The following is a 27,683-nucleotide window of genomic DNA, read 5'->3' as shown; positions in this document are numbered from 1 at the left end:
ATAGGTATCTGAAATGGCCGGTAACTTTGGGAACAAACTGTACTCTACAGAATTAAAAGTCACTCCATTTTCTAGAATGAAGAGGATTCTTAAGGCAAGATAACCCCTTTAATATTGTATCTTGCACAATTTATTTCTTCATTATTCACATATGTCTGCTATACAAGGCGTACATACGGTCAGTCCATATGACCAGATGTAGTTACTGTACAAGTCATGTATACTGTGGGTGTTAATTTGATGTATGCAGTTACGGTGTGTGGTGAATATATATATATATATATATATATATATATATATATATATATATACACACACATATACACACACACGGTTGGTTCTCACACGACCTGATGTGCAGTTACTATATGACCCATTGTTGCATACAGTCACTATATAAGGAATATAATACATAAACATGTATACAGTTACTGTATAAAGTGTATATATATTATATATAGTTGGTCCCCATTTGACGTGCTCTGTACAGTGACACAAGTACACGGTGCTGCGGTCTCAGTTCCATTGGGTGATCCTCTCCTCCGCGGGGATGATACTCCAGTTTGGGGACCTGACGTCCATCGCCAACCAGTTGAAGTCGTCCACCTGGTCCCAGTTGTTGCGGTTCTGATCCAGGCCGGCCCGCTGGTAATCTTGCTGGATACTGGGGTAGCTCCAGGTGAACGGGGCGAAGCGGAGGCCGCTGCAGTCCTCGATGATGGCGCGGCTGGTGACGTGCAGGTAGAAGCGGCAGTCCCTGGTGCTGTGGGTGCGGAGCTGTTGGCACGGGAAGGTGAAGAGGCAGTTGGTGCAGTGATCCACAAACACGGAGGTCACCACCGGGCCGCACAGCACCTTGCAGCCGCTCAGCCCCCGTATGTGCAGGGTGGCGGGGCTGCCGGGCAGGGTGACGGTGCAGTCCCGGAGCTGGCTCAGCTGGACGTCCTTCTGGCCAATCTCCTCCGCCTCCATGAACAGCACTTGGCCGCTCAGGCCCCGGAGGCCGCACTGGGCAGCGGGCTCGGCTGGGGTCTCCTTGGCCCGGGTCACCGGGGCGGTGGGCTGGATGACGGCGGCGGCTGGGCCGGCTGGAGCCTCCTTCTTCCGGGACTTGAAGGCGAACTTCTTCTTGGGCTGCAGCTGCTGCCTCCGGGCCTCCAGCGCCCCCTGCAGCCGGGTGATGTGCTCCTGCGCCTGGCGGATGTCATAGGACGGCAGGAACATCATGCTGTCATTCAGCAGCTTCTGCAGCCGCTGGAGCCGCCCGGGAACCTCATCCAGAGCCTCGGCTCCGCCACCGGCATCCTCCCCGGACAACACCTCCTCAATGGCGGCTCTCTCCAGGCCGAAGCTGGAGCTAAAGTATCCGCTCTTCTCCTCCTGCACGGCCTGCTCGTCCTTCTCTTGCCGCTTCTTCTCCACCTCCCGCTGCCTGTCTTCCTCCCTCCGCTGTAGCCTCTCCGGTAACCGGGGCCGTTCAACAGAATTGGCCATCTCCATAGCGACAGCAGCAGCAGCAGCAGCAGCAGCAGCAGCAGCAGCAGCGAGGGAGGTCGCGAGTCACTGACGTCACGGGAACACGCCCTGAAGACGTTCTTTTCCGGCGGGCGCTTGTCACGTGACTTTACGTGCGTTCTGGGAACTCGTTGACGTCATCAAGCAAGCGACGGAAACCTACAGCGCATGCGCTTTGACCCACGTGGAGCTACAACCATGGGGAAGAGAAGGAAACAGCGCGTAGATGAGAGTGTCAGCTCCCTGACCAAGAAGCAGAAGAAGCACCTGAAGGAGTTCGGGGAGCAGCACCCTTTTTATGACCAGTAAGTGAGGACTGGGAGCTGAATATTCTGGGGTCTGTACCAGTGGGGAGTGAGGGCTCCCGGGAAGGCTATTAACCCCTTAGACTCCCAGGAGGAATAACCGAGGGATGATACAATCATCTTTTTTTTCATGCTCGGTGACATGATAAAAAAATCACTGATTCCACCAACTTATGGGATAAAAATTTTCTATTTTTATGGATAATAAATGTTTTTTTTTTTAAATTTTTCTATTCCACTATCTACATAATTTTCTGATGCTTTCCGATTTGTCTATGTTTTGTTTTTCTTTTACATTTATTATAGGTTTTGTTAGACATATGGGATCTGCTGTTGCTGCGTTGCCACCGCAGTGCAGCATCAATGCTTCAGTATTGCAGTGTATAGTATAATTACACAGGCTGAGCCTCCTGGTACATGGCAGAACGGAGGGCCCGTAGTAGGTCTCTAAACTGACCTATCGGCGCCTGCCGTCTAGTTACTGGGTGAGCGATGAGCATTGGACAAACTCACATACTCCCCCCCTTCTTACAGTTATTATTATTATTATTTATATAGCACCATTGATTCCATGGTGCTGTACATGAGAAGGGGTTACATAAAAATACAAATATCACTTACACTAAACAAAACTAACAATGACAGACTGGTACAGAGGGAAGAGGACCCTGCCCTTGCGGGCTTACATTCTACAGTTAGTGCGCACATTCACCGTAGAGGTATGGCAGATGGCACCAAAGGTTTTTTTTTTTTACTTCTTGTGGAAAGGTTAGAATCCTAAGCTAAGTCACCTATCTTAATTATATTTTATAGCAGTTGGATAACATCAGTAATTTATCTTGTTTTCCTCTTCCAGAGTTTCCGGTGTAGAAGAGAGGACACAGGTGGTGGAGCTGGTGAGTGAACAGCCCATGTATTTATGCCGACATTTCAGATTCTGAGCTCCCCAGAAACAACACCTACTGACTAACAGTGACTGATGGAGGGGAGTAAGGCTCATGGGTCAGACTACGCTATGTCACCATGGAAGGGCATAGGTCCGCGTGAGAGCTGTAGATACAAAACGGTGGAATGTTTTTCAGCCAAACTTCTTGCAAAGTTTTTATACTTTTATTTCAGCGCAGAACAAATACATTGGCTGCAGCAGTTACGTTCTCTGTTACTGTCTTCTCAGATAAACCTGTTTGCTTCATCAGAATGCAGATATTAATGTAAGAAAGGGCGGGCTGGTTGCTGTGGCAGTGTTTCATGGGGGATTGTCGGTATATACACTAATGATTAATTAAAGTGGTTTCCGTATCTTTTAACATGATGCCATTTTGCTATAGTATGCCATCATCATATGGGCTGTGACCCCACTAATCCCAAAAAGAAGGAGGCACAGTGCTGGTGTAATGCTATGACTTCTTTTATTTTTTTTTTCTTGCTCAGCTGGGTGGACTAATATGCAGGAAATGATAAGTGATCCCATTTATTTGAATAGTGCTGCCATATAGTTCTCGGTACAGCTGGGTGGCAGGGTCAAGGGGAAGGGAAAAAAACACATGAGTATACTGCATCCCCATGATTCTGAAACGTCAGACCCCCACTGGTCATAAAGTTCTGATGCATCACTGCAGTATGCCATACATTTCTGAAAAGAAAAAGCTTCTTTAACCCCTTCATGACCCAGCCTATTTTGACCTTAAAGACCTTGCCGTTTTTTGCAATTCTGACCAGTGTCCCTTCATGAGGTAATAACTCAGGAACGCTTCAATGGATCCTAGCGGTTCTGAGATTGTTTTTTCGTGACATATTGGGCTTCATGTTAGTGGTAAATTTAGGTCAATAAATTCTGTGTTTATTTGTGATAAAAACGGAAATTTGGCGAAAATTTTGAAAATTTCGCAATTTTCACATTTTGAATTTTTATTCTGTTAAACCAGAGAGTTATGTGACACAAAATAGTTAATAAATAACATTTCCCACACGTCTACTTTACATCAGCACAATTTTGGAAACAAAATTTTTTTTTGCTAGGAAGTTATAAGGGTTAAAATTTGACCAGCGATTTCTCATTTTTACAACGAAATTTACAAAACCATTTTTTTTAGGGACCACCTCACATTTGAAGTCAGTTTGAGGGGTCTATATGGCTGAAAATACCCAAAAGTGACACCATTCTAAAAACTGCACCCCTCAAGGTGCACAAAACCACATTCAAGAAGTTTATTAACCCTTCAGGTGCTTCACAGCAGCAGAAGCAACATGGAAGGAAAAAATGAACATTTAACTTTTTAGTCACAAAAATGATTTTTCAGCAACAATTTTTTTATTTTCCCAATGGTAAAAGGAGAAACTGAACCACGTACGTTGTTGTCCAATTTGTCCTGAGTACGCCGATACCTCATATGTGGGGGTAAACCACTGTTCGGGCGCACGGCAGGGCTTGGAAGGGAAGGAGCGCCATTTGACTTTTTGAATGAAAAATTGGCTGCACTCTTTAGCGGACACCATGTCACATTTGGAGAGCCCCCGTGTGCCTAAAAATTGGAGCTCCCCCACAAGTGACCCCATTTTGGAAACTAGACGCCCCAAGGAACTTATCTAGATGCATAGTGAGCCCTTTAAACCCCCAGGTGCTTCACAAATTGATCCGTAAAAATGAAAAAGTACTTTTTTTTCACAAAAAAATTCTTTTAGCCTCAATTTTTTCATTTTCACATGGACAACAGGATAAAATGGATCCTAAAATTTGTTTGGCAATTTCTCCTGAGTACACCGATACTTCACATGTGGGGGTAAACCACTGTTTGGGCACATGGTAAGGCTCGGAAGGGAAGGAGCGCCATTTGACTTTTTGAATGAAAAATTATCTCCATCGATAGCGGACACCATGTCGCGTTTGGAGAGACCCTGTGTGCTTAAACATTGGAGCTCCCCCACAAGTGACCCCATTTTGGAAACTGGACCCCCCAAGGAACTTATCTAGATGCCTAGTGAGCACTTTAAACCCTCAGGTGCTTCACAAATTGATCCGTAAAAATGAAAAAGTACTTTTTTTTCACAAAAAATTTATTTTCGCCTCAATTTTTTCATTTTCACATGGGCAATAGGATAAAATGGATCCTAAAATTTGTTGAGCAATTTCTCCCGAGTACGCCGATACCTCATATGTGGGGGTAAACCACTGTTTGGGCACACGGCAGGGCTCGGAAGGGAAGGCGCGCCTTTTAACTTTTTGAATGGAAAATTAGCTCCAATTGTTAGCGGACACCATGTCGCATTTGGAGAGCCCCTGTGTGCCTATGCAATGGAGCTCCCCCACAAGTGACCCCATTTTGGAAACTAGACCCCCCAAGGAACTTATCTAGATGCATACTGAGCACTTTAAACCCCCAGGTGCTTCACAGAAGTTTATAATGCAGAGCCATGAAAATAAAAAATAATTTTTCTTTTCTCAAAAATGATTTTTTAGCCTGGAATTTCCTATTTTGCCAATGGTAATAGGAGAAATTGGACCACAAATGTTGTTGTCCAGTTTGTCCTGAGTATGCAGATACCCCATATGTGGGGGTAAACCACTGTTTGGGCGCACGGCAGGGCTCAGAAGGGAAGGCACGCCATTTGGCTTTTTAAATGGAAAATTAGCTCCAATCATTAGCGGACACCATGTCGCGTTTGGAGAGCCCCTGTGTGCCTAAACATTGGAGATCCCCCACAAATTACCCCATTTTGGAAACTAGACCCCCAAAGGAACTAATCTAGATGTGTAGTGAGCACTTTGAACCCTCAAGTGCTTCACAGAAGTTTATAACGCAGAGCCATGAAAATAAAAAAAAAAAATTATTTTCTCAAAAATGAATTTTAGCCCGCAATTTTTTATTTTCCCAAGGGTAACAGGAGAAATTTGACCCCAAAAGTTGTTGTCCAGTTTCTCCTGAGTACGCTGATACCCCATATGTGGGGGTAAACCACTGTTTAGGCACATGCTGGGGCTCGGAAGTGAAGTAGTGACGTTTTGAAATGCAGACTTTGATGGAATGCTCTGCGGGCGTCACGTTGCGTTTGCAGAGCCCCTGATGTGGCTAAACAGTAGAAACCCCCCACAAGTGACCCCATTTTGGAAACTAGACCCCGAAAGGAACTTATCTAGATGTGAGGTGAGCACTTTGAACCCCCAAGTGCTTCACAGAAGTTCATAACACAGAGCAGTGAAAATAATAAATACGTTTTCTTTCCTCAAAAATAATTTTTTAGCCCAGAATTTTTTATTTTCCCAAGGGTTACAGGAGAAATTGGACCACAAAAGTTGTTGTCCAGTTTCTCCTGAGTACGCTGATACCCCATGTGTGGGGGTAAACCACTGTTTGGGCACACGTGGGGGCTCAGAAGGGAAGTAGTGACTTTTGAAATGCAGACTTTGATGGAATGGTCTGCGGGCGTCACATTGCGTTTGCAGAGCCCCTGGTGTGCCTAAACAGTAGAAACCCCCCACAAGTGACCCCATTTTGGAAACTAGACCCCCAAAGGAACTTATCTAGATGTGTGGTGAGCACTTTCAACCCCCAAGTGCTTTACAGAAGTTTATAACGCAGAGCCGTGAAAATAATAAATACGTTTTCTTTCCTCAAAAATAATTTTTTAGCCCAGAATTTTTTATTTTCCTAAGGGTTACAGGAGAAATTGGACCACAAAAGTTGTTGTCCAGTTTCTCCTGAGTACGCTGATGCCCCATGTGTGGGGGTAAACCACTGTTTGGGCACACGTGGGGGCTCAGAAGGGAAGTAGTGACTTTTGAAATGCAGACTTTGATGGAATGGTCTGCGGGCGTCATGTTGCGTTTGCAGAGCCCCTGGTGTGCCTAAACAGTAGAAACCCCCCACAAGTGACCCCATTTTGGAAACTAGACCCCCCAAGGAACTTATCTAGATATGTGGTGAGCACTTTGAACCCCCAAGTGCTTCACAGACGTTTACAACGCAGAGCCGTGAAAATAAAAAATCATTTTTCTTTCCTCAAAAATGATGTTTTAGCAAGCAATTTTTTATTTTCTCAAGGGTAACAGGAGAAGTTGGACCCCAGTAATTGTTGCGCAGTTTGTCCTGAGTATGCTGGTACCCCATATGTGGGGGTAAACCACTGTTTGGGCACACGTCGGGGTTCGGAAGTGAGGGAGCACCATTTGAATTTTTGAATACAAGATTGGCTGGAATCAATGGTGGCGCCATGTTGCGTTTGGAGACCCCCTGAAGTGCCTAAACAGTGGAAACCCCTCAATTCTACCTCCAACACACCCCTAACCCTTATCCCAACTGTAGCCGTAACCCTAATCACACCCCTAACCCCAACACACCCCTAACCACAACCCTAACCCCAACACACCCCTAACCCTAACCACAACCCTAATTCCAACCCAACTCTAAGGCTATGTGCCAACGTTGCGGATTCGTATGAGATTTTTCAGCATCATTTTTGAAAAATCCGCGGGTAAAAGGCACTGCGTTTTACCTGTGGATTTACCGTGGATTTCCAGTGTTTTTTGTGCGGATTTCACCTGTGGATTCCTATTGAGGAACAGGTGTAAAACGCTGCGGAATCCGCACAAAGAATTGGCATGCTGCGGAAAATACAACGCAGCGTTCCCGCGCGGTATTTTCTGCACCATGGGCACAGCGGATTTGGTTTTCCATATGTTTACATGGTACTGTAAACCTGATGGAACACTGCTGCGAATCCGCAGCGGCCAATCCGCACCGTGTGCACATGGCCTAATTCTAAAGGTATGTGCACACGCTGCGGAAAACGCTGCGGATCCGCAGCAGTTTCCCATGAGTGTACAGTTCAATGTGAACCTATGGGAACCAAAAATCGCTGTACACATGCTGCGGAAAAACTGCACGGAAACGCAGCGGTTTACATTCCGCAGCATGTCACTTCTTTCTGCGGATTCCGCAGCGGTTTTAGAACTGCTCCAATAGAAAATCGCAGTTGTAAAACCGCAGTGAAATGCGCAGAAAAACCGCGGTAAATCCACGATAAATCGGCAGCGGTTTAGCACTGTGGATTTTTCAAATCCGCTGCGGAAAAATCCGCATAGGACCAGAATACGTGTGCACATACCGAAACCCTAACCCTAACCCTACCCTAACCCTAACCCTAACCCTAGCCCTAACCCTACCCCTACCCCTAACCCTACCCCTAACCCTACCCCTAACCCTAACCCTACCCCTAACCCTAACCCTAGTTCTTACCCCAACCTTAGTGAAAAAAAAAAAAATTCTTTATTTTTTTTATTGTCCCTATCTATGGGGGTGACAAAGGGGGGGGTCATTTACTATTTTTTTTATTTTGATCACTGAGATAGGATATATCTCAGTGATCAAAATTCACTCTGGAACGAATCTGCCGGCCGGCAGATTCGGCGGGCGCACTGCACATGCGCCCGCCATTTTGGAAGATGGCGGCGCCCAGGAAAGAAGACGGACGGACCTCGGGCGGCCAGGTAAGTATAAGGGGGGGAGATCAGGGCACGGGGGGGGCGTCGGAGCACGGGGGGGTGGATCGGATCATGGGGGGGGGGTGGATCGGAACACGGGAGGGAGGATTGGAGCACGGGGAAGGATTGGAGCACGGGGTGAGGGATCGCTGTGCGGGGGGGGTGGATCGGAGCACGGGGGGGGGGTCGCTGTGTGCGGGGGGGGGATCGGAGTGCGGGGGGGTTTGATTGCAGCACAGGGGGTGTGATTGGTGCACGGGGAAGCGGACAGGAGGACGGGGGAGCGGAGCACAGGACGGAGGGGAGCGGACCACAGATCGGGGGGGTGGGGGGGCGATCGGAGGAGTGGGGTGGGTGCACATAAGTGTTTCCAGCCATGGCCGATGATATTGCAGCATCGGCCATGGCTGGATTGTAATATTTCACCAGTTTTTTAGGTGAAATATTACAAATCGCTCTGATTGGCAGTTTCACTTTCAACAGCCAATCAGAGCGATCGTAGCCACGAGGGGGTGAAGCCACCCCCCCTGGGCTAAACTACCACTCCCCCTGTCCCTGCAGATCGGGTGAAATGGGAGTTAACCCTTTCACCCGGCCTGCAGGGACGCGATCTTTCCATGACGCATATGCTGCGTCATGGGTCGGAATGGCACCGACTTTCATGACGCAGCGTATGCGTCAAAGGTCGGGAAGGGGTTAAATTATAGAATAAATGTGTGATTGGGAAGTGGGACTACAAGCCAGGTCTCCTACGGTCTGAGAACAGGGGTGCCTAGACCCTTATTTTAGAGGTCAGGTATATGTACTAGCAACATATGTTGCTCTGGTCAGTGAATAACGGACCATACATGGATGGCATCCGAATACTGACCGATTTTTTTTTTTTTTTTTTTTTTTTTTTTTTTTTTCCCCCTTGACCAATAGACTTGCATTGTCAACACTTGGATCAATATTGAACATGTCTCTATGATTTTGCACAGACCACTTGGTCTTAGGAAAAAAATCTGATGTGAACAAACCCATAGACTATCATATGTTTGAGTGCTATCCGTGAAAAAAATGGATAGCACTCGTATGTGAAATACTGTGATGTGAATGAGCCTTTAAAGCAACAGAGGGAGGTATTTCATTGGCTTATTGCACTGGAAATGGAGCGGACATGGAAAAAAAGAATTATGTAAATTTATAGTAATGAGCCAGAGGGGATTAAGATACTCAAATTTGCAAGTTAAGGTAAATTCAGGCGTCCTTGAAGCACGATCTCAGTCCGGACTGTCTACACTGCATCTGATACACATTTTAGGAAGGATTTTTCCTCCAACAGACATGAAGCCGTTTGATAACTTGACAAATGTATTTATTTTCCAGCCCGATAGTTCTGACGAGGAATCGCATTCAGAAAGTGAGGCCGAGAGCGAAACAGAGAATGTCAATGTGTATCAGCAGCTGCTGGCTACATTAAAGCACGTTTCTGATGATGAGGAAGACGATGATGATGATGATGATATGGAGGAGGAGGTTGAGGATGATGAAGGAGCTCAAGAGAATGAACAATTGACCACTAATGCAGACAGTGAGGACAGTGAAGAAGAACAAGAGTTGGAAGAGGAGGAGGATGATGCTCAAGAAGGTAGAAAATTAGATGATAAATAATGACCTGCGATTTCATAACTCTTTAATAGCTCACAGCTAGATTTTTTTTTTTTTCACCTTTAAATCACCTTTTTGGATTTTTTTTTTCTGAAGTAGAAGAAATCCTCAATCTTACAGTTCCAGTCAAAAGGATTTATATTGTGAGCATTTTTTTTTTTGTTTTGTTTTTACCTTCTGAGTAACATTTCTTTTTCTATTGTTTCAGAGCATGAAACCAGTGAGGCTGAAGATAAAGATCCAGCTGAGCCCGGAGATCCGGCCCAGCAAGACCAGGAGGAATTCACAGACAGTAAACTCGAGTCTAAATTTAGTTTAGAGACTAATTTCTTGGAAGAAGGCGATAAAGGCCAAAAGTCTGAGACTACAGAACCGACCAGTGTAGATTCTGAAGGTATTTCTAGTCATCCATCCAATTTCTATAATTAAAAAGAAACGGTAGTAGTATGAAGCAGCGGTATGGATGTGTAGGTTCTCCAATAAAAAGCTATTATACCTTTTTGTAGGGCTGTGATGTACCAGCTGTGACACATTTGGTGTAAAAGCCTTATGCAAATCCGTCTGGAAGTGCACTGGGGCGCGTCGGTGCGTTTGGATGAAACTGAGTGCACTGACCTGATTCCATTTCACTTCATGACAAATTAATATTATATGTATTTTGTAATCTCCTATAAATGCAATGTTCGCTGTTATCAGCCATATGATGCCAGAGAGAGTGTGTCACTGCACTGAATATGGAGAAATCCCACCTTTAGTGTTAGACTTTTGGGTTAAAAGATTATACTCCTCCTCCAGAATATGCCATAAATGTCTGATACATGCGGTTCCCATCTCCTCCCGACCCTCGTACTGGCCGACTGAAGAGGTGGCCACGCTTCTATTACTGAAGAATAACTATACATAATCCTGACTTTTGCTCTGTTATTATTATTTTTTTTTTAAGATCCATATAAAAAGCATATTGACCAAGAACTGGAAGAAGTCAACATTGCCCAAATCACAAGCAACCCTAAAGCAACGTCATCCATGAAGGTAAAGCACAACATTACTGTCGGATTTCACACAGCCAGGATTCATCTAGCCCGTCTACAAAGGACCTGTCACCAGACTGCACAATACAAACCACATATACTATTAGATTTCTTAGGCCTGTTGAGGCGGGTTTACTTACTTTTAAAATCCATGTCAAAATGGCTTTTGGATCCTCTCAGACTTTTCTGCGCTGATATTAAAGGGAATATGTCATCTGAAGTTAAAACAATTTTAATTTCTGATAATAGGTCATTTTTGTAGTGGCGAGTTCATTTTTTTCCATGTACTGTATCTCTTTATACTGGCGACTGATTTTAATATTACGCTTTTACTTCCTGGCCTGCACATCAGCCACATGGAGAGACAGCAATATACATCTGACATTATTGACTTAGTGTAGGAGAGTTCTCTAGAAATACTCTAATCTCAGCAAAAGTCACTGTGAAGAGAGGAGGTGAGCTGTGACATCACCTATTGTGAATGGTGGATCCTGTGTTATCTACTGTATATAGAGGTGTTATCAGTCATTGTACAGGAGGAGGAGGTGAGCTGTGACATCACCTATTGTGAATGGTGGATCCTGTGTCATCTACTGTATATAGAGGTGTTACCAGTCATTGCAGTCTGGTCTGTGATTATGTATTGTGCTTGGTTATATATGATGATCATAATGAAAACATTGCAAAGTTTGTAGAGAAGGTGAAGTGTGTGGCCTGTGTGAAAATTGCAAGATTATTGTGTGTGTGTGTTTTGGGTTAATATGGAAAATTTAAAAAATACCAGCTTGATTTAAACATTAGGTTATTTTCAGATGACCCGTTCCCTGTAAGCACAGCAGCCTCATTAGGCCTAAGAGATCTGTGTAATAGTGTGAACATGCCTGTTGTTGGTCGGCACACTAGAATCCTTTTGACCATTGTTGCAAATTCTAGTCTTGAATGTGCAACCTGAACCCATTGTGATCATAGAATAATAATAATAATTTTTATTTATATAGCGCCAAAATATTCCGCAGCGCTTTACAAATTATAGAGGGGACTTGTACAGACAATAGACATTACAGCATAACAGAAATACAGTTCAAAACAGATACCAGGAGGAGTGAGGGCCCTGCTCGCAAGCTTACAAACTATGGGGAAAAGGGGAGACATGAGAGGTGGATGGTAACAATCGCTTTAGTTATTCGGACCGACCATAGTGTAAGGCTCAGGTGTTCATGTAAAGCTGCATGAACCAGTTATCAGCCTAAGTATGTAGCAGTACAGACACAGAGGGCTAATACTGCATAAAGTGAATGAGAACATGATGCGAGGAACCTGGTTTTCTCTTACCCCATGACGGCACTAACGAGAGAGAGGGATCCGCCCTCAGGGACAGGAAACCCACAGGTTAAAAAGGCGGGACCTCTCCTCCACCTCAGTTCGGTTTCCTGTCCCCGACGGGGATCCCACAACTCACCATCCAGGAGTCCAGGGACCATCAGGCCGAGTTCAGGCAGCGGGGGGCCCTGCCACGGTTCAGGTGGATTCCTCCCTGAAGGCGCGTTCCGGGGTCGGCGGGCCTCGTGGATATGCGCGGAGGGGAGGCAGTGAAGAGGTTACCGAGCCTGCCTCTTCTCTTTGCAATGGAGTGGTCGGTAATAGGTAGCGGCGGCTACCTGGAGGTTTCCTCCGCCGGTCCATGAGGCGCACAGGGGGTGGTGACGCCGGTCACCGACAAGCGGCAAGACGCAGATTGCAGCGGCGGCTGCAGAAGCTCCGTCCCTCCTGTGAGCCGGCAAGTAGTGAGCGCGCGCGCGCGAGGTCCGGCAACTTACTGCGCAGGCGCTGGGGTCACTTCCGGGGTCGGCGCAAGGTACCTCTGGGTAAACCGGAAGTTACCTGGCGCCGCTCTGTCAGCATAAAAAGGAAAAAAGAAGGGGCATACCGCTGCTCAGTAATTACCACCATGAGTGGAATAGAGCAGTCGGTGGAGGAAATTTCACAGGCCCCTGTGACAAAGAATCCGAAGGAGCGCCATTCGTCACGGAAACCTACGCAGCGCAGCAGCTCAGGATCCCAGCGCAGCAGAGGCTCTGGTGGATCCAGGAGGGAGACGGTGGTTCAAGTGGAGGAGGCATCCTCAAAGCCACAACCGGTATCTTCCTCACATTAGGAGGGTAAGTGACCTCCGTGAAAGTGTATTTTCTAATAGGGGTTTATTGTTTCCTAGGGAAAGAAATGCCAAGGGAAAAGTAAACATAAAGTGTGCCCACTTTGTTCAGCAGATTTGCCAGATTCGTGGGTTAAAAAACTCTGTGCGTCATGTATTAAGAACACCATTGATGAGGAGGCACCAAGTTTCACATCTGAATTAAAAGATTTAATTAAAACCCAAGTAGCAGACGCATTAAAAAGCGTAAAAAACCGTAAAAGAAAACATAAAGAAAAATCTCCAGATTACAGCTCCAGCGAGGGAGATAGTACGAGTGGGGATTCTGATAGCTCTACAGCTTCATCATCCTCCTCCGCATCTTCAGAAAGCGGTCGCAACTGTTTCCCAATAGATGAAACGGATGCGTTGGTGAAAATGGTTAGGGCGACAATGGGTCTGGCAGATACTCGTTCCAAAAAATCTGTACAAGATCTTATGTTTAGTGGCCTGGAACAAAAGAAGTACAGAGTGTTCCCATTAAATGAAAAAATTCAAGCCCTTATAAAAAAGGAGTGGAAAAGACCAGACAAAAAAGTACTGTTAACACCCAAAAGGAAGTACCCATTTGATGACCCAGCCTGCGCCTCATGGGGAAAAGCGCCAAAATTAGACGTCGCCATCGCGAAAGCCTCTAAAAAGTTCGCTCTGCCTTTTGAAGATATGGGGACCCTCAAGGAGCCTATGGATAAAAAGGCCGATGTCTTCCTAAAAGGGTCCTGGGAGGCCGCCAGCGGGGGGCTAAAACCCGGTATAGCTGCTACGTGTACAGCTAGAGCACTAATGGTCTGGCTGGATCATTTAGAGACTCAATTAAAAAATAAAACCCCGAGAGAGTCTATACTAGACTCCGTGTCAGCGATGAGAGGGGCCGCTGCATATTTAGCAGATGCCTCAATAGACTCAGTTAGACTGACGGCAAGATCGGCTTCCTTCTCAAATGCGGCTAGGAGAGCATTATGGCTAAAGTGCTGACCGGGGGACCTGCAAACTAAAGCTAAGTTGTGTTCCATTCCGTGTGAAGGTGAATATTTGTTCGGTCCCACCCTAGACGATGTCCTCGAAAAAGCGGTTGATAAAAAGAAAGCCTTTCCGGGATTCCTAAATCAATCTTATAGGCGGCCCTTTCGAGGAAGGAGGTTCACACAAAGACGCCCCCCAAAAAATCAAAAGGAGGGGTGGGAAGACAGAAAATTCAAAAGAGGAGGTTTCATGTTCAACAAGCCGGATAATAAAAAACAGCCACAATGAGGGTGTGCCCCAGGTAGGAGGGAGACTGACCCACTTTCTTCCAACCTGGGAAAAAATTTCTGGAAGTGCCTGGACTCTAAACATCATAAAGACGGGCCTAAAATTAAGCTTTCACACAATACCACACAATCAGTTTGTGGTCACACCACGAAGAAAGTCAGAGATCGAGCAGCTAAGCATCCAGAGAGAAGTTCTCACTCTTCTGGAGAAGAAAGTCTTACAGGAAGTTCCACAACAGGAAGAGACGAGGGGGTTTTATTCTCCGCTCTTTCTTCGAACAAAACCGGACGGAACTTTCAGAGTAATTATAAACTTGAAACAACTAAACAGATACCTGGTAATAGAAAAATTCAAAATGGAGACAATAAAATCATGTGTCAGATCCCTTATCCCGTCTTGTTTCATGACTGTTATAGACTTAAAGGACGCATACTATCATGTGCCAATCCATCCGGATTTCCGGAAATATCTCAGGGTTGCAGTAATGATACAAGGGGAACTGAAACATTACCAATACAAGGCTCTTCCGTTTGGTCTAGCCATTGCCCCGAGAGTATTCACAAAATTAATGGCGGAAGTAATGGCCCATATAAGGGAACAAAACATATTGATTGTGCCTTATCTGGACGACCTCCTAGTGATGGGCAGTTCCTCTCTACATTGCAGCCAGCAACTAAACAGAGTGATGGTAGCCCTATCGAATCTAGGATGGTTTCTGAACCTGGAAAAATCCAGGCTTATCCCATCTCAAGTACAGTTGTACTTGGGGATATTAATAGACTCAACAAAGCAAGAGTGTCGTCTGCCAGAAGAAAAAGTATCCAACATGATACATCTAGTGAATCAGTTGAGTATCTCTCCTCTGATCTCTCTAAGGAGAGCCATGTCTATACTGGGATCAATGACATCCTGTATCCCAGCGGTACAGTGGGCTCAGAGCCACTCGAGAGATCTCCAGTGGGAAATACTAGAGGCGGTATCCCACGCAGGAGGAAATTTAGAAAAGCAATTAAAAATATCCTCTCGGACAAAAACTTCCTTAGCTTGGTGGACAGACCCGTCCAATCTCAGGAGGGGGGTTCCATGGGTATGGCCGGTCTCGATAATCCTGACCACAGACGCAAGCCCTTGGGGGTGGGGGGCCCACCTAAACAGGCAAATTGCCCAAGGTCCTTGGTCAGTAGAAGAAAAAGACCTTACTTCAAACATGAAGGAGCTTTTAGCAGTTCAGTACGCCATCAATCATTTTTTAACTTCCCTCCGTTCCCACCACGTGAGACTACTAACGGACAACAGGGTGGTAGTAGCATATTTAAACCATCAGGGAGGGACGAGGTCTCAATCCCTAATGAAAGTGACAAATTTCATCATGTCACAAGCAGAAGCCAACTTGTCCTCCCTGACAGCCCTTCACATAAAAGGGTCAGAAAATCAAACTGCAGATTTTCTAAGCAGAACCCAATTAAAACAGGGGGAATGGGAGTTAAATACAAGTATATTCAAACGCATAGTGGATCTTTGGGGGGCCCCGGATATAGATCTATTTGCAAACAATCAAAATCGGAAAACGGAGGCCTTCTGCTCGATAGATCCTCGGGGGAGTCCAGTGGCCATAGACGCGTTGTTAATTCCATGGAAATTCCATCTAGCTTATGTGTTTCCTCCGATAGCTCTAATTCCCTTAGTCTTGAAGAAAATCAGGGAAGACAGAGCCAAAGTGATACTGATAGCTCCGTTCTGGCCGAAAAGAGTATGGTTCCCATGGCTACGCCTAATGTCCATAGCGGATCCATGGGTACTCCCAGATATCCCAGACCTTCTGCATCAAGGGCCAGTGAATCACCCTCAAATAAAAAGTTTGCACATGACGGCCTGGCTTTTGAAAGGGAACTGTTAACAAAAAGGGGGTTTTCTTCAAATTTAATTTCTACCCTGTTGGCCAGTAGAAAACCTATAACTACCAGAGCCTACGGCAAAGTCTGGAAAAAGTTCCTCTCCACGTCAGGAGTTATCCTATCAAATCAGATGCCAATTCAGGAAATCTTAGAATTTCTTCAAAAAGGTTTAGAGAAAGGCCTAGCAACAAACACGCTGAAGGTTCAGATTGCAGCATTGGGTGCCCTTTACAACCAGGATTTGGCGGGGAATCACTGGGTAAAAAGATTTATTAGAGCATCTACTAGGTCCAGACCAGTTATACATCTCACCGCTCCTCCCTGGGACCTGAACTTAGTCCTTTCAGCACTAACTAAAGCGCCGTTCGAACCTTTATCTCAGGCTTCACTAAAAATAATATCTTGGAAAACCTGTTTATTGGTGGCCCTAACCTCAGCTCGCAGGATTAGTGATCTGCAGGCCTTATCAGCCTACCCACCTCTAACACAAATATTAGATGACAGAGTAATCCTCAAAACTGACCCTTCTTACCTTCCCAAAGTGGCATCAAAATTCCACAGATCTCAAGAGATAGCGTTACCATCTTTTTGCCCCAATCCAAAAAACAAAAAAGAGGAGGCTCTACACACTCTAGATGTAAAGAGATGTCTAACACACTATCTATCAGCCACAAGGGAGTGTAGGAAAGGGAGGGCTCTGTTTGTCTGCTTTCAGGGACCAAATAAGGGTCACAAGGCATCGAAAGCCACGTTGGCGAGGTGGGTAAGAGATGCCATCAAGATGTCATATACCTCTTCCGGAGAACAAGCTCCGGACACAATTAAGGCCCATTCAACCAGGTCGGTGGCAACCTCTTGGGCTGAACGTGGTGGAGCATCAATAGATCAAATATGTAGAGCAGCCACTTGGTCTTCCCCCTCTACATTCTTCAAGCACTATCAGCTTAATCTATCTTCTCCCTCAGACTTAACTTTTGGTAGGAGAGTTCTTGAGGCAGTAGTCCCACCCTAAACCTTCATTCTTTGAAATTCTCTCGTTAGTGCCGTCATGGGGTAAGAGAATATCGTAGTTACTTACCGATAACGGTATTTCTCTGAACCCATGACGGCACCTGTATATTCCCTCCCTTCACGTATGGGTGTCCACACTACTTATAAATTAAGTCACGAGGTGTGCATAAAAAAAAAAAAAAAAAAAAAAAAAATATATATATATATATATAGAGGAGCTTATATAAGTTATACAGTTATATTTTGTTGTGTAAAAATAACCAATTAAGTTACAGCAGAAATTCCCTGCAAGGCTCTGTAAACCAACTGAGGTGGAGGAGAGGTCCCGCCTTTTTAACCTGTGGGTTTCCTGTCCCTGAGGGCGGATCCCTCTCTCTCGTTAGTGCCGTCATGGGTTCAGAGAAATACCGTTATCGGTAAGTAACTACGATATTTTTTTTTTTTTTATATAGGCCACACAGGGATGGTTAGGTTAATGCATTGAGGCGGTAGGCCAGTCTGAACAAATGAGTTTTTAGGGCACGCTTAAAACTGTAGGGATTAATCGTATTAACCTAGGAATCACACATCAGATGGATCTCGGCTAAACCCTTGATTGGAGATGTGTTTGTGTTGGTTATTAATTCACGCGCTCCTGTGGACGCCTCATTGACTGAGGTTTGATGTTAACAGTCGAGAGGATGACGACCACCAAATTGGGGTCTTGTTCAGTTGTGTGGGATTTTTTGTTTGTTTTTTTTTCTCCTACATGTACGTGATATCTGAGCCACGCGTCAGACAGATACATCCCGGCTATTCCTTGTCCCAGCTGAAAGTAGCGATACACATGTCCTATTCCACTTTGGAGGACACTGCAATGTATAAACTACAACATTATGGTATTGCAATGTATAGTATATGTAATCAAACAATCGCAGGATCAAGGCCCTAACACAAAAAAATGAAGTAAAAAAATATATATAATTTTTTCATTTTAACTTTTTTTTTTCTCTTATTTTTAAATCTAAATATTTAAGTTTTTAAAAAGTTGTTTTTTTTTTTCGTTTTTTTTCTTCCAGTGGCCAACACTGGGTCAATTGGTCTTTTCGTCGTCCTTTAAAAAGGTCCATCTATTAAAATCTGAGAAGGAAACTGACCTGACAAAACTTTATCTCCACAAGCCGCTGGACTCCACATGGCCCATAGCAAACCGCTCGGCTCTCACCGGCCAGAACGAGCGGAGCTTCTTCAGCCCCCTACAGAGAGAACTTTTTACCATAATGAACTCTTACAAAGACTTATATTATCCATCCAGAATGGCAACCGCTCAGGGGGAAGAGGTTAGACACGTCTACTGTCTCCACTCTCTCAATCACGTGCTTAAAGCCAACTCTCAAGTGCTCAACAACAACGCTAGAAAGAAAGATCCGAAGATGGCACTCGATGATGATGATGATTTCCGAGACCAGGGTCTCACCCGACCCAAGGTAATCTTTTCTCTGCTTGAGTTAAGGTACCGTCACACTTAACGATATCGTTAACGATATCGTTGCTTTGTGTGACGTAGCAACGATATCGTTAAGGAAATCGTTCTGTGTGACAGCGACCAACGATCAGGCCCCTGCTGGGAGATCGTTGGTCGCTGAAGAAAGTCCAGAACTTTATTTCGTCGCTGGCTCTCCCGTGGACATCGCTGGATCGGCATGTGTGACACCGATCCAGCGATGTCTTCACTGGTAACCAGGGTAAACATCGGGTAACTAAGCGCAGGGCTGCGCTTAGTAACCCGATGTTTACCCTGGTTACCAGCGTAAAAGTAAAAAAAAAAAAAACACTACATACTTACCTTCCGCTGTCTGTCCCTGGCAATCAGCTTCTCTGCACTCCTCTGCTCTCACTGTGAGCACAGCGGCCGGAAAGCAGAGCGGTGACGTCACCGCTGTGCTTTCCGGCTGACCGACGCTCACAGTGAGAGCAGAGGAGTGCAGAGAAGCTGAGCGCCGGGGACAGACAGCGGTAGGTAAGTATGAAGTGTTTGTTTTTTTTTACTTTTACGCTGGTAACCAGGGTAAACATCGGGTTACTAAGCGCGGCCCTGTGCTTAGTAACCCGATGTTTACCCTGGTTACCGGGGACCTCGGGATCGTTGGTCGCTGGAGAGCTGTCTGTGTGACAGCTCTCCAGCGACCAAACAGCGACGCAGCGATCGACATCGTTGTCGGTATCGCTGCAGCGTCGCTTAGTGTGACGGTACCTTTATACTCCTTTTTTTTTAATCATCCTTTATGTCTCAATATTGTAGTTATGGCGCCCCCTGCTGTTCTTTTGAGTTCCGTGCAGAATGTCCATCTAATGGGTCTTACATTGGTGATGGGCTATTCTGTTTCTTATTTACAATAGCAGGGATAACTCGACCTCCTGTGTTCAAGTGGGTCTGAGCACGTGCGACCGCCGACACCGGACACATTAGGTGGACGGCTTCAGAGGCAATCCAGAGAACAGAAGGGGGCGCCATAGCACATGTAAGGAATGAATGTCTCCATTCTGCTAGCCTTAGATATGTCCTTTAAGAACAAGTATTCCTGCACGTAGGTTTAGCTATGGCAAGGGCAGAGGGATCTGTTTCACCCGAGAACTAGAAGCGCTGTGCGATAGATTCCTATAATACATTGGCGGCTTTATCTAATTATTCCGACCCAACGGCTTTAATCTCTTCTTCAGGTCCTCATAGTCCTGCCGTTCCGTGAATCTGCCCTGCGAGTGGTGCAGCTGTTAATCAGCCTCCTGGAGGGGTCCGGCGAAAAGATAGAAGTGAGCAACAAGAAGAGATTCAAGAAAGAGTTTAGCTCTGACCCCGGAGATAGACCTCCCAATCTGAAAAGGCCCGAGGACTATGAAGCCATATTCGCTGGGAACATCGATGATCACTTTAGGATAGGTAAGATTGGGGGCGATGGCCACTGGTATAAGGGCTATTGCCCATTGTAGGGCCAGGGGGTGAGCACAGGTGGCCTTCATCGGGGCCCGAGCTGCCATCACAGCTCATCCGCCCCCCTAGATTGGGTGGCAAGGGGTTCCGCTAAAGAGTGATGGACCCTCTTCTGGTGTTGACAGTGGCATCGATGGGGTTAAATGGATGGGATTGATGTTCTTGATGATAATCCTGGCTTTTGCCATAGGAGCTCGGCAGCCTGTAACACCTGGCTTCTGCTGTGAGCAGCAGATATACATGAACGGCATGCTGCACGTCGAGGTGCATCATGTATGTGCCGCAGTTTTTCTGCACAGTGCTGGCTGCAGAATGAGTTAACTGAGTGTCTTGTCAGTGAGCTTAGAAAAAGATATTTTTTGGGGAAAAAAACACTCAGGCGGAATGATCTCGCTGTCTGCAGACACCAATATGCAGGAAACAAAAGGAAAAAAAAAATTGTGCAACACTTTTAATGAAATCCAATTTGCAAAAAATATATATTTTCCCGACCTCATCGCAGAGAGAGAAAATCCACCCTACCCAGTACCCACTCACCCACCAGGATAATTGCCATGCCGTGAACAGTGGCCCTAATACTTGCACCCGAAAAGGGGTAAATGGGGTGTGAGCGTCTTTTTGGACCAGGACTGATGCCATCACAGGGTCCTCTGCCTCAATATCAGCAGAAGACTAAATGTCATAGTTTCCTTTTCACAGGAGTGTCCGTCATGCAGAAGAGCATGAGGCTGTATTCTCCTTTCTACTCGTCTGACATCATCATCGCTTCTCCCCTGGGGCTGCGGACCATCATCGGCACCGAAGGCGAGAAAAAGAGGGATTTTGATTTTCTTTCTTCTATAGAGATTCTCGTCCTGGATCAGACTGACATCTACCTGATGCAAAACTGGGAGCACGTGCTGGTAAGGGCGCAACATTTTACATTTTCCTAATTTCTAGTTGAATCCACCTAATGGATGATTATAATCTACTATATAATTGTCTAAGGGTCACTTCCGTCTTTCTGTCTGTCCTTCTGTCTGTCACGGATATTCATTGGTCGCGGCCTCTGTCTGTCATGGAATACAAGTCGCTGATTGGTCGTGGCAAAACGCCCACGACCATTGCCACAACCATTGCCACGACCGAGGCCTATGCAGCCTCAATAGTAAAAAGATCTAATGTTAAAAATAATTTAAAAAAAATAAAAAATCATCATATACTCCCATTCCGGCGCCTTTCCTGCTCCTCGCAACGCTCCGGTGACCGATCCATGCAAGCAGCAGGTTCCAGTGCTAAGGATGGTATGCGACAAGGACCTGCCATGATGTCATGGTCATGTGACCGCGATGTCATCACAGGTCCTGCGCCCATACCAACCCTGGGACCGGAAACTGCCGCATGCACCATACACAGGGCCAGAACTTCAACGGAGGGTGAGTATATGTTTATTTTTTATTTTAAGTCTGTATACTACATTGCTCTGTGCTGTATACTCTGTCGCTGTGCAATATACTACGTGGCTGGGCAATATACTACGTGGCTGGGCAATATACTACGTGGCTGGGCAATATACTACGTGGCTGGGCAATATACTACGTGACTGGGCAATATACTACGTGGCTGGGCAATATACTACGTGGCTGGGCAATATACTACGTGGCTGGGCAATATACTACGTGGCTGGGCAATATACTACGTGACTGGGCAATATACTACTTGGCTGGGCAATATACTACGTGGCTGGGCAATATACTACGTGGCTGGGCAATATACTACGTCGCTGGGCAATATACTACGTGACTGGGCAATATACTACTTGGCTGGGCAATATACTACGTGGCTGGGCAATATACTACGTGACTGGGCAATATACTACGTGGCTGGGCAATATACTACGTGGCTGGGCAATATACTACGTGGCTGGGCAATATACTACGTGGCTGGGCAATATACCTCGTGGCTGGGCAATATACCTCGTGGCTGGGCAATGTACTACGTGGCTGGGCAATGTACTACGTGGCTGGGCAATGTACTACGTGGCTGGGCAATGTACTACGTGGCTGTGCAATATACTACGTGCCTGGGCAATGTACTACGTGCCTGGGCAATGTACTACGTGCCTGGGCAATATACTACGTGGCTGGGCAATATACTACGTGGCTGGGCAATATACTACGTGGCTGGGCAATATACCTCGTGGCTGGGCAATGTACTACGTGGCTGGGCAATGTACTACGTGGCTGGGCAATGTACTACGTGGCTGGGCAATGTACTACGTGGCTGTGCAATATACCTCGTGGCTGGGCAATGTACTACGTGGCTGGGCAATGTACTACGTGGCTGGGCAATGTACTACGTGGCTGGGCAATGTACTACGTGGCTGGGCAATGTACTACGTGGCTGTGCAATATACTACGTGGCTGGGCAATATACTACGTGACTGGGCAATATACTATGTGTACATGCATATTCTAGAATACCCGATGCGTTAGAATCGGGCCACCATCTAGTATTATAATACCGTAGTTATTTGGGGAATTTTACTTTTTGGCTAAAAATTAAATTTAGCAAATGGTTTTCATTTGATAAAAAAAAAAAAAAAAAAAAAAAGCACCGTACTATTCTTCTGTACTTTTTATTGTTGCCTGGTCTGTTTTCTGGCTGCAGAATGATTTAACTGAGAATCCATCAGTGAGCTCGTTCACATTGAATGACGGGAGAGTTTGTAGCTCTTTTATCTGTTTTTTTTTTTTTTTTTTTTTCTTACCTCCACTCAACTCATTCATGATCTTGGATCACATCAAAGTCGAAACATAGCCGGTAAAACTCAAACGGTGCAACATTTTTAATGAGATCAATTTTGCAAAAATTATTCTTAGCCCAAAATACTTGCATTTAAGTTAAAAAAAAAAAAAAAAAAAATTCCAAAGTTGGATAACCCCTTTAGTAATTACTTAACCCCTTCTTTTTTGGCTCTTACATTCCAAGAGTGATAACTTTTTTTTCGTTGTCCCGCTAAGTGACCTGGAGCAGCGATCATTTGATCTAAAAAGCATTAATATTTGACCGTATTACTCTATGGCCGGATATGTGACCTGTTTTGCTCCTCTTCTTTCAGCACCTGATGTCTCATCTGAACCTCCAGCCCTCGGACTCCCACGGCGTGGACTTCTCTCGTGTTCGCATGTGGAACCTCAGTAACTGGGCCAAGTACTATCGGCAGACCCTGCTGTTTAGTGCCCTGCAGGACCCCCAGATAAACTCAGTGTTTAATAAGCACTGCTGTAATTACAACGGACAGGTAGGTGCAGTGAGCATAGCCCCCCCCAGGATAAAAATGATTTAATTTGTGAACTCGCTGATTTCTCAGGATGGGGGAAACCTTACACCTTTCTGCTTTTCGCTCTTTCCTATCCAGGCGGCTGTGAGAAACATGGCTACGTCGGGCTCCATAAGTCACGTCATGGTGCAGCTTCCCCACGTCTTCCAGCGCCTGGAGGCAGACGACGTGCTCTCCGTCATTGATGCCCGGTAAGGCACTGATGGAGGAATTTGACACTTTTATGCAGTTGCCTTTATAGGGAGAAAGTCAAAAATTATTAGGGATTTTAGTTGTTTCCACAAATCGGATGACACAAGTAGCACACTCTGATGCATCCTAGGGCGCGTGCGGGCTTAGGAGGGAAGTCCACGTCATACAGGGCAGGCGCCATCTGTGTTATACAGCCGTCACCTGCACCTGACGGCAGCAAACGAAACCGGCTCCGACCACTGCTGTAGTCTGACAGCAGCAATAAGCGGTACAATTTCGATGGAACAGCCATCCCCAGGGACACCATGGATTGCCGCCATGGCAGTCAGTAATATTCGTACTAAAACACCTATAAAGTCTTCGGACCAAACGGACACCTGGAAGAAGCGAGAGCTGCTGCTGATCTGACTTCCTCTGAATGTCACTTTTGTGTGAAGGAGATGACGGTGAAGTGGCTGCTGATCGGCTGCAGGGCTCATGTAGCACAATAATGTCAGGAGAGCCCCGGGAGACCAGGCGCCGATGTCGCTTGAACAGCACTGGCACCAGAGCTTAGTACAGGTTATCATTCTATAAAGGGGCTTCATATATGGAAATAAGACGTGTTTTGTGTAATGCGCCGCCATAGTGCTCCAGGATGAGGTCCGCTGTATTAAGGCTGTGGCAGACGGTCGGGAAATACGGTCCGACCGCAGACGAACCGCGGGGATATGTGAAGCTGTGGAGTTCGGGTCAGGATTCCCGCGGCCCGTCCATGCGCTGTGCTCCCCTCTTGGACCTTATTTCTCAGACGTCTCTTAATGTCGGCCTCCGGTTCTCAGTCGTCTTTTAAAGCGTTTTGATTCTTTTTTAGATTTAAGTTTTTCACTGACAAGATCCTGCCTCAGTATCGAGACGCCATCATGTCGCACACCCTCCTCTACATCCCCTCCTACTTCGATTACGTGCGCCTCCGAAATTACTTCAAAAAGGAAGAGCTGAATTTCACCCACATCTGCGAGTATACGGACAAGTCTGGGATCTCCAGGGCACGGCAGCACTTTCTGAAAGGGGAGAGACAGTTCCTTCTGGTCACCGAGAGGTTCCACTTCTATAAGAGGTGAGGATATTGGAGCTTTGTTTGTGAAGGGGGTCTCCCCGGGGGGCTCATTAGTGCGCCTCGTTACTGCCGCAGCCCAGGTGTCGCACCATGCCGTATTGGTCGCCCATTGCTCCCTGAAGCAGAGACTCCCTCTAGAAATGACACTGATACCTTGTATATATGCGGCCAAAAAGACGAGAGCGACTATTTATGACTTCATTTTCACATTTTTGCAAGGATCCAAATGTGCAGAGGAGTCAATCGGTTCACAGCAAAAGGGAATTTGTTACAAGTTTTTCATATTTTTAATTTTTTATTTTTTTGTGGTTTGATCTGCAAAGTAGCGACCAGCTGCCATTTTCCTGGATTCCTAATAGGCACGCAAAGTGGTTTAAAAGAGTAAATGATCATACTTTCCCCCTCACCTGTCCTTTCATCACAGCTCACTGCCCGATCATCCGCTGACTCCTTCGGTCCAGATCTTCTGGTTATACCTCTCATGGCGCACAATGATCATCGATGACGCCTGTCCACTTTTGAAAATGAAAATCTGCAACACGTCTGACCCTTTATGTGATTTTGTCACCAGATTCTGAAATATAAGCTGCATACACTACATCGTAGATCTTTATAGACTTGATGAAGCTGGTGTACTTGCTCCAAAATGGCTGCATAATCTTTTTTTTTTTTTTTTTTTAAACGTTTTCCCTGAAATTAGCATTATGCATCAAGCTTTAGCTGAATTTTGTCAAAATTCTGATTTTAATGAGGCAGAAAAACCTGGTTTCCAAAGTAAGTACACCAGCCTCACCAGGGTGACAAGATCTATTTAATATAGTGCATGCATGTTTGTTAGAAATCATGTTTGTTCTCAAGAACAGAGAGGAATTTTTAATTCTATTGTTTGTCGCTCTTCGTCTAGGTTACCAGCCACCGCTGAGGTTTATCAGAGGTGGCTGGTCTTCTTGGGCTGTAAGTCATTTTGTGTAGTGACCGTGCGCGTCTCTGATGCTTGAGAGGCAAAAGTGCTGCTTCTTGCAGCAATGGAGAGTGCACAACTCTGCCCAGCAGTGGCGCCGCCGTGCTGCCGGTGTGAACTGTCAATCATTGGAGGCTCACCCTCTTTACCCCCAAAAATCTGGAAGTCGGGAAGCGGAGGAGCCGTTCACTGCTGAAGGCAGAAGTTGATTAAACCCCTTTAACTAGCGCTATCTCCCCCTCATTCTGAGGATCGGTGGGGGTCCCGGTAGCTTGGGCTGTGTTTCTTTTAAGATGGATGATTTTTATAGAATCCATTAGTACTTTACTGATCGGTAATCCTCCTTCTTATGTTCTCAGGTACATGCTGAAGGGCATCCGGAACCTGATCTTCTACGAGCTGCCGACTTATCCTCACTTCTACAGCGAGGTGTGTAACATGATGACCGCATGGAACAAGGGCGAGGAAGCCACCTGGACGTGCACCGTGCTGTACTCCAAGTACGATGCGCAGAGACTGGCCACAGTGGTGGGCGCCGAGCGGACCGCCCAGATGTTACAGTCCAAGAAGAACGTGCACCTCTTTGTCACTGGGGAAAATGACTGATCCCCCCTCTAGTGATCCCCAGCCCCCAAACCAGAGAAACTTCACTGATCTAAAAGCCCATGTACAGAACTGTTTTATATCCTGTTAATAATAATATTAATAATCTTTTCTGGGCTGTGTTGTGTTTTTTTTTTTTGTTTTTTTTTATTGTTATTATTATTATTAACAGTAAGAATTAGGTTGATACATAGTTATAATGCGCTCAAAAAACTATTATGCCATGTATAATTTGGGGGCTATTTACCCCATGAAAGTGTTCATCACATTTATGGGAGTCTGTCATCGCAAAATGACTGTTCAAACCAAGCACAGACGTACAGTGTACTCTTGTCTAGGTCAAACGGATGCAAAGCATGTAGGTGTAACGACCGTATTTTGCGGATTATAAGACGCACCCCAAAATTTGGGGAGGAAAATAAAACATTTTTTTTTTATAAAGTGGTGGTACCGATTTTACGGTAGCTCACTGGGGGCATGAGGGGGGCAACGGCGGTGGAGCAGGGTTGCTGCTGGTGGTGCCAGGAATGGGGCGATGCTGTGGGCCCCGAGCTGAGCAGAGGGGGTGTCCTAGTGGTGTGAGGCTGCAGGCCCTGGGCTTTCACAGATCTCAGTCTGCACATACACCACCTCTGGTGTCTATTTTACCGAGGCTCACCGCATGAACATCAGTGGGAAGTGAGGGAACTCCGCTCACCGCCGATACTTTCTGTAAGCCCAGGGCCCGCAGCTTCGCACTGCTGGGACACCCCCTCCTCCCAGCCCTGGGCCTGCAGCATCGCCCCAATCCTGCCGCCGGCCTCTTGCAGCAGCGACCCTGTCTCTTGTGACCCAGCTCAACCCCCAGTAAAGCTACATTTGGATTATAAGACTCATTTCCTACCGAAAAATACAGTATCTTTTCCTTGATTGAGGATGAGATGGAGGGAAAACAAGGTGAGAAGGTGCACCGAGCGGCTCCGGCCACACAGTTTTGTTGGCTGTTACCATTTTTCCAAGTTTTTGTTTTTTTTTGTTCGTTTCTTTTTGCGGGGGGTGGGGGACTTTGCACCTTGGGTTTGCTGTGATTTTGTGATCATAGAAGCAGCAAATGCACCAACACCAGTGTGTGTAAACTTCCAATATGTAGAGAAGCTGAAGGCTTCCGTGTAATTTCTAAACTTTTACCACTTCCTCATAGGTGCTCGTCCCCCAATAAACAGGATATCTTA

The 27,683-nt window shown here is 46.0% G+C and overlaps 3 protein-coding genes across 3 annotated transcripts in view; 2 read left to right on the top strand and 1 right to left on the bottom strand.

The window, feature by feature from the left end:
• Positions 1–249: 249 nt before the first annotated feature.
• On the bottom strand, positions 250–1,560 carry TBCC (tubulin folding cofactor C). Its single transcript, XM_069768569.1, has one exon. It carries the CDS (start codon positions 1,498–1,500, stop codon positions 517–519), a length of 984 nt encoding a protein of 327 aa, XP_069624670.1. The 5' UTR covers positions 1,501–1,560; the 3' UTR covers positions 250–516.
• SERTAD4 (SERTA domain containing 4) overlaps positions 1,528–27,683 on the top strand; it is a 371,017-nt gene continuing 344,861 nt past the window's right edge. Inside the window, exon 1 of the mRNA XM_069768565.1 lies at positions 1,528–1,545. The gene's annotated coding sequence lies outside the window, so the exon portion shown is untranslated. The remainder of the gene's footprint in view (positions 1,546–27,683) is intronic.
• UTP25 (UTP25 small subunit processome component) lies at positions 1,694–26,583 on the top strand. The gene is made up of 12 exons (XM_069768563.1): positions 1,694–1,820; positions 2,677–2,716; positions 9,667–9,928; positions 10,157–10,342; positions 10,892–10,980; positions 18,386–18,793; positions 20,028–20,244; positions 20,995–21,197; positions 23,396–23,578; positions 23,696–23,808; positions 24,663–24,908; positions 26,229–26,583. Exons 1-12 carry the CDS (start codon positions 1,714–1,716, stop codon positions 26,473–26,475), a joined length of 2,301 nt encoding a protein of 766 aa, XP_069624664.1. The 5' UTR covers positions 1,694–1,713; the 3' UTR covers positions 26,476–26,583.

The sequence above is a fragment of the Ranitomeya imitator genome, chromosome 5 (genome assembly GCF_032444005.1).
Source record: "Ranitomeya imitator isolate aRanImi1 chromosome 5, aRanImi1.pri, whole genome shotgun sequence".
Taxonomy (NCBI): Eukaryota; Metazoa; Chordata; class Amphibia; order Anura; family Dendrobatidae; genus Ranitomeya; species Ranitomeya imitator.
This window is presented reverse-complemented; position numbering and strand designations above follow the sequence as displayed.

What these genes read in the sequence shown, in the direction of transcription:
- UTP25 (XM_069768563.1), top strand. Translation starts at nt 1,714, where the DNA reads ATGGGGAAGAGAAGGAAACAGCGCGTAGATGAGAGTGTCAGCTCCCTG. An exon ending in CAGCACCCTTTTTATGACCA is followed by an intron (nt 1,821 to 2,676) that starts GTAAGTGAGGAC and finishes TTCCTCTTCCAG; the next exon opens with AGTTTCCGGTGTAGAAGAGA. An exon ending in AGGTTCCACTTCTATAAGAG is followed by an intron (nt 24,909 to 26,228) that starts GTGAGGATATTG and finishes TTATGTTCTCAG; the next exon opens with GTACATGCTGAAGGGCATCC.
- TBCC (XM_069768569.1), bottom strand. Translation starts at nt 1,500, where the DNA reads ATGGAGATGGCCAATTCTGTTGAACGGCCCCGGTTACCGGAGAGGCTA.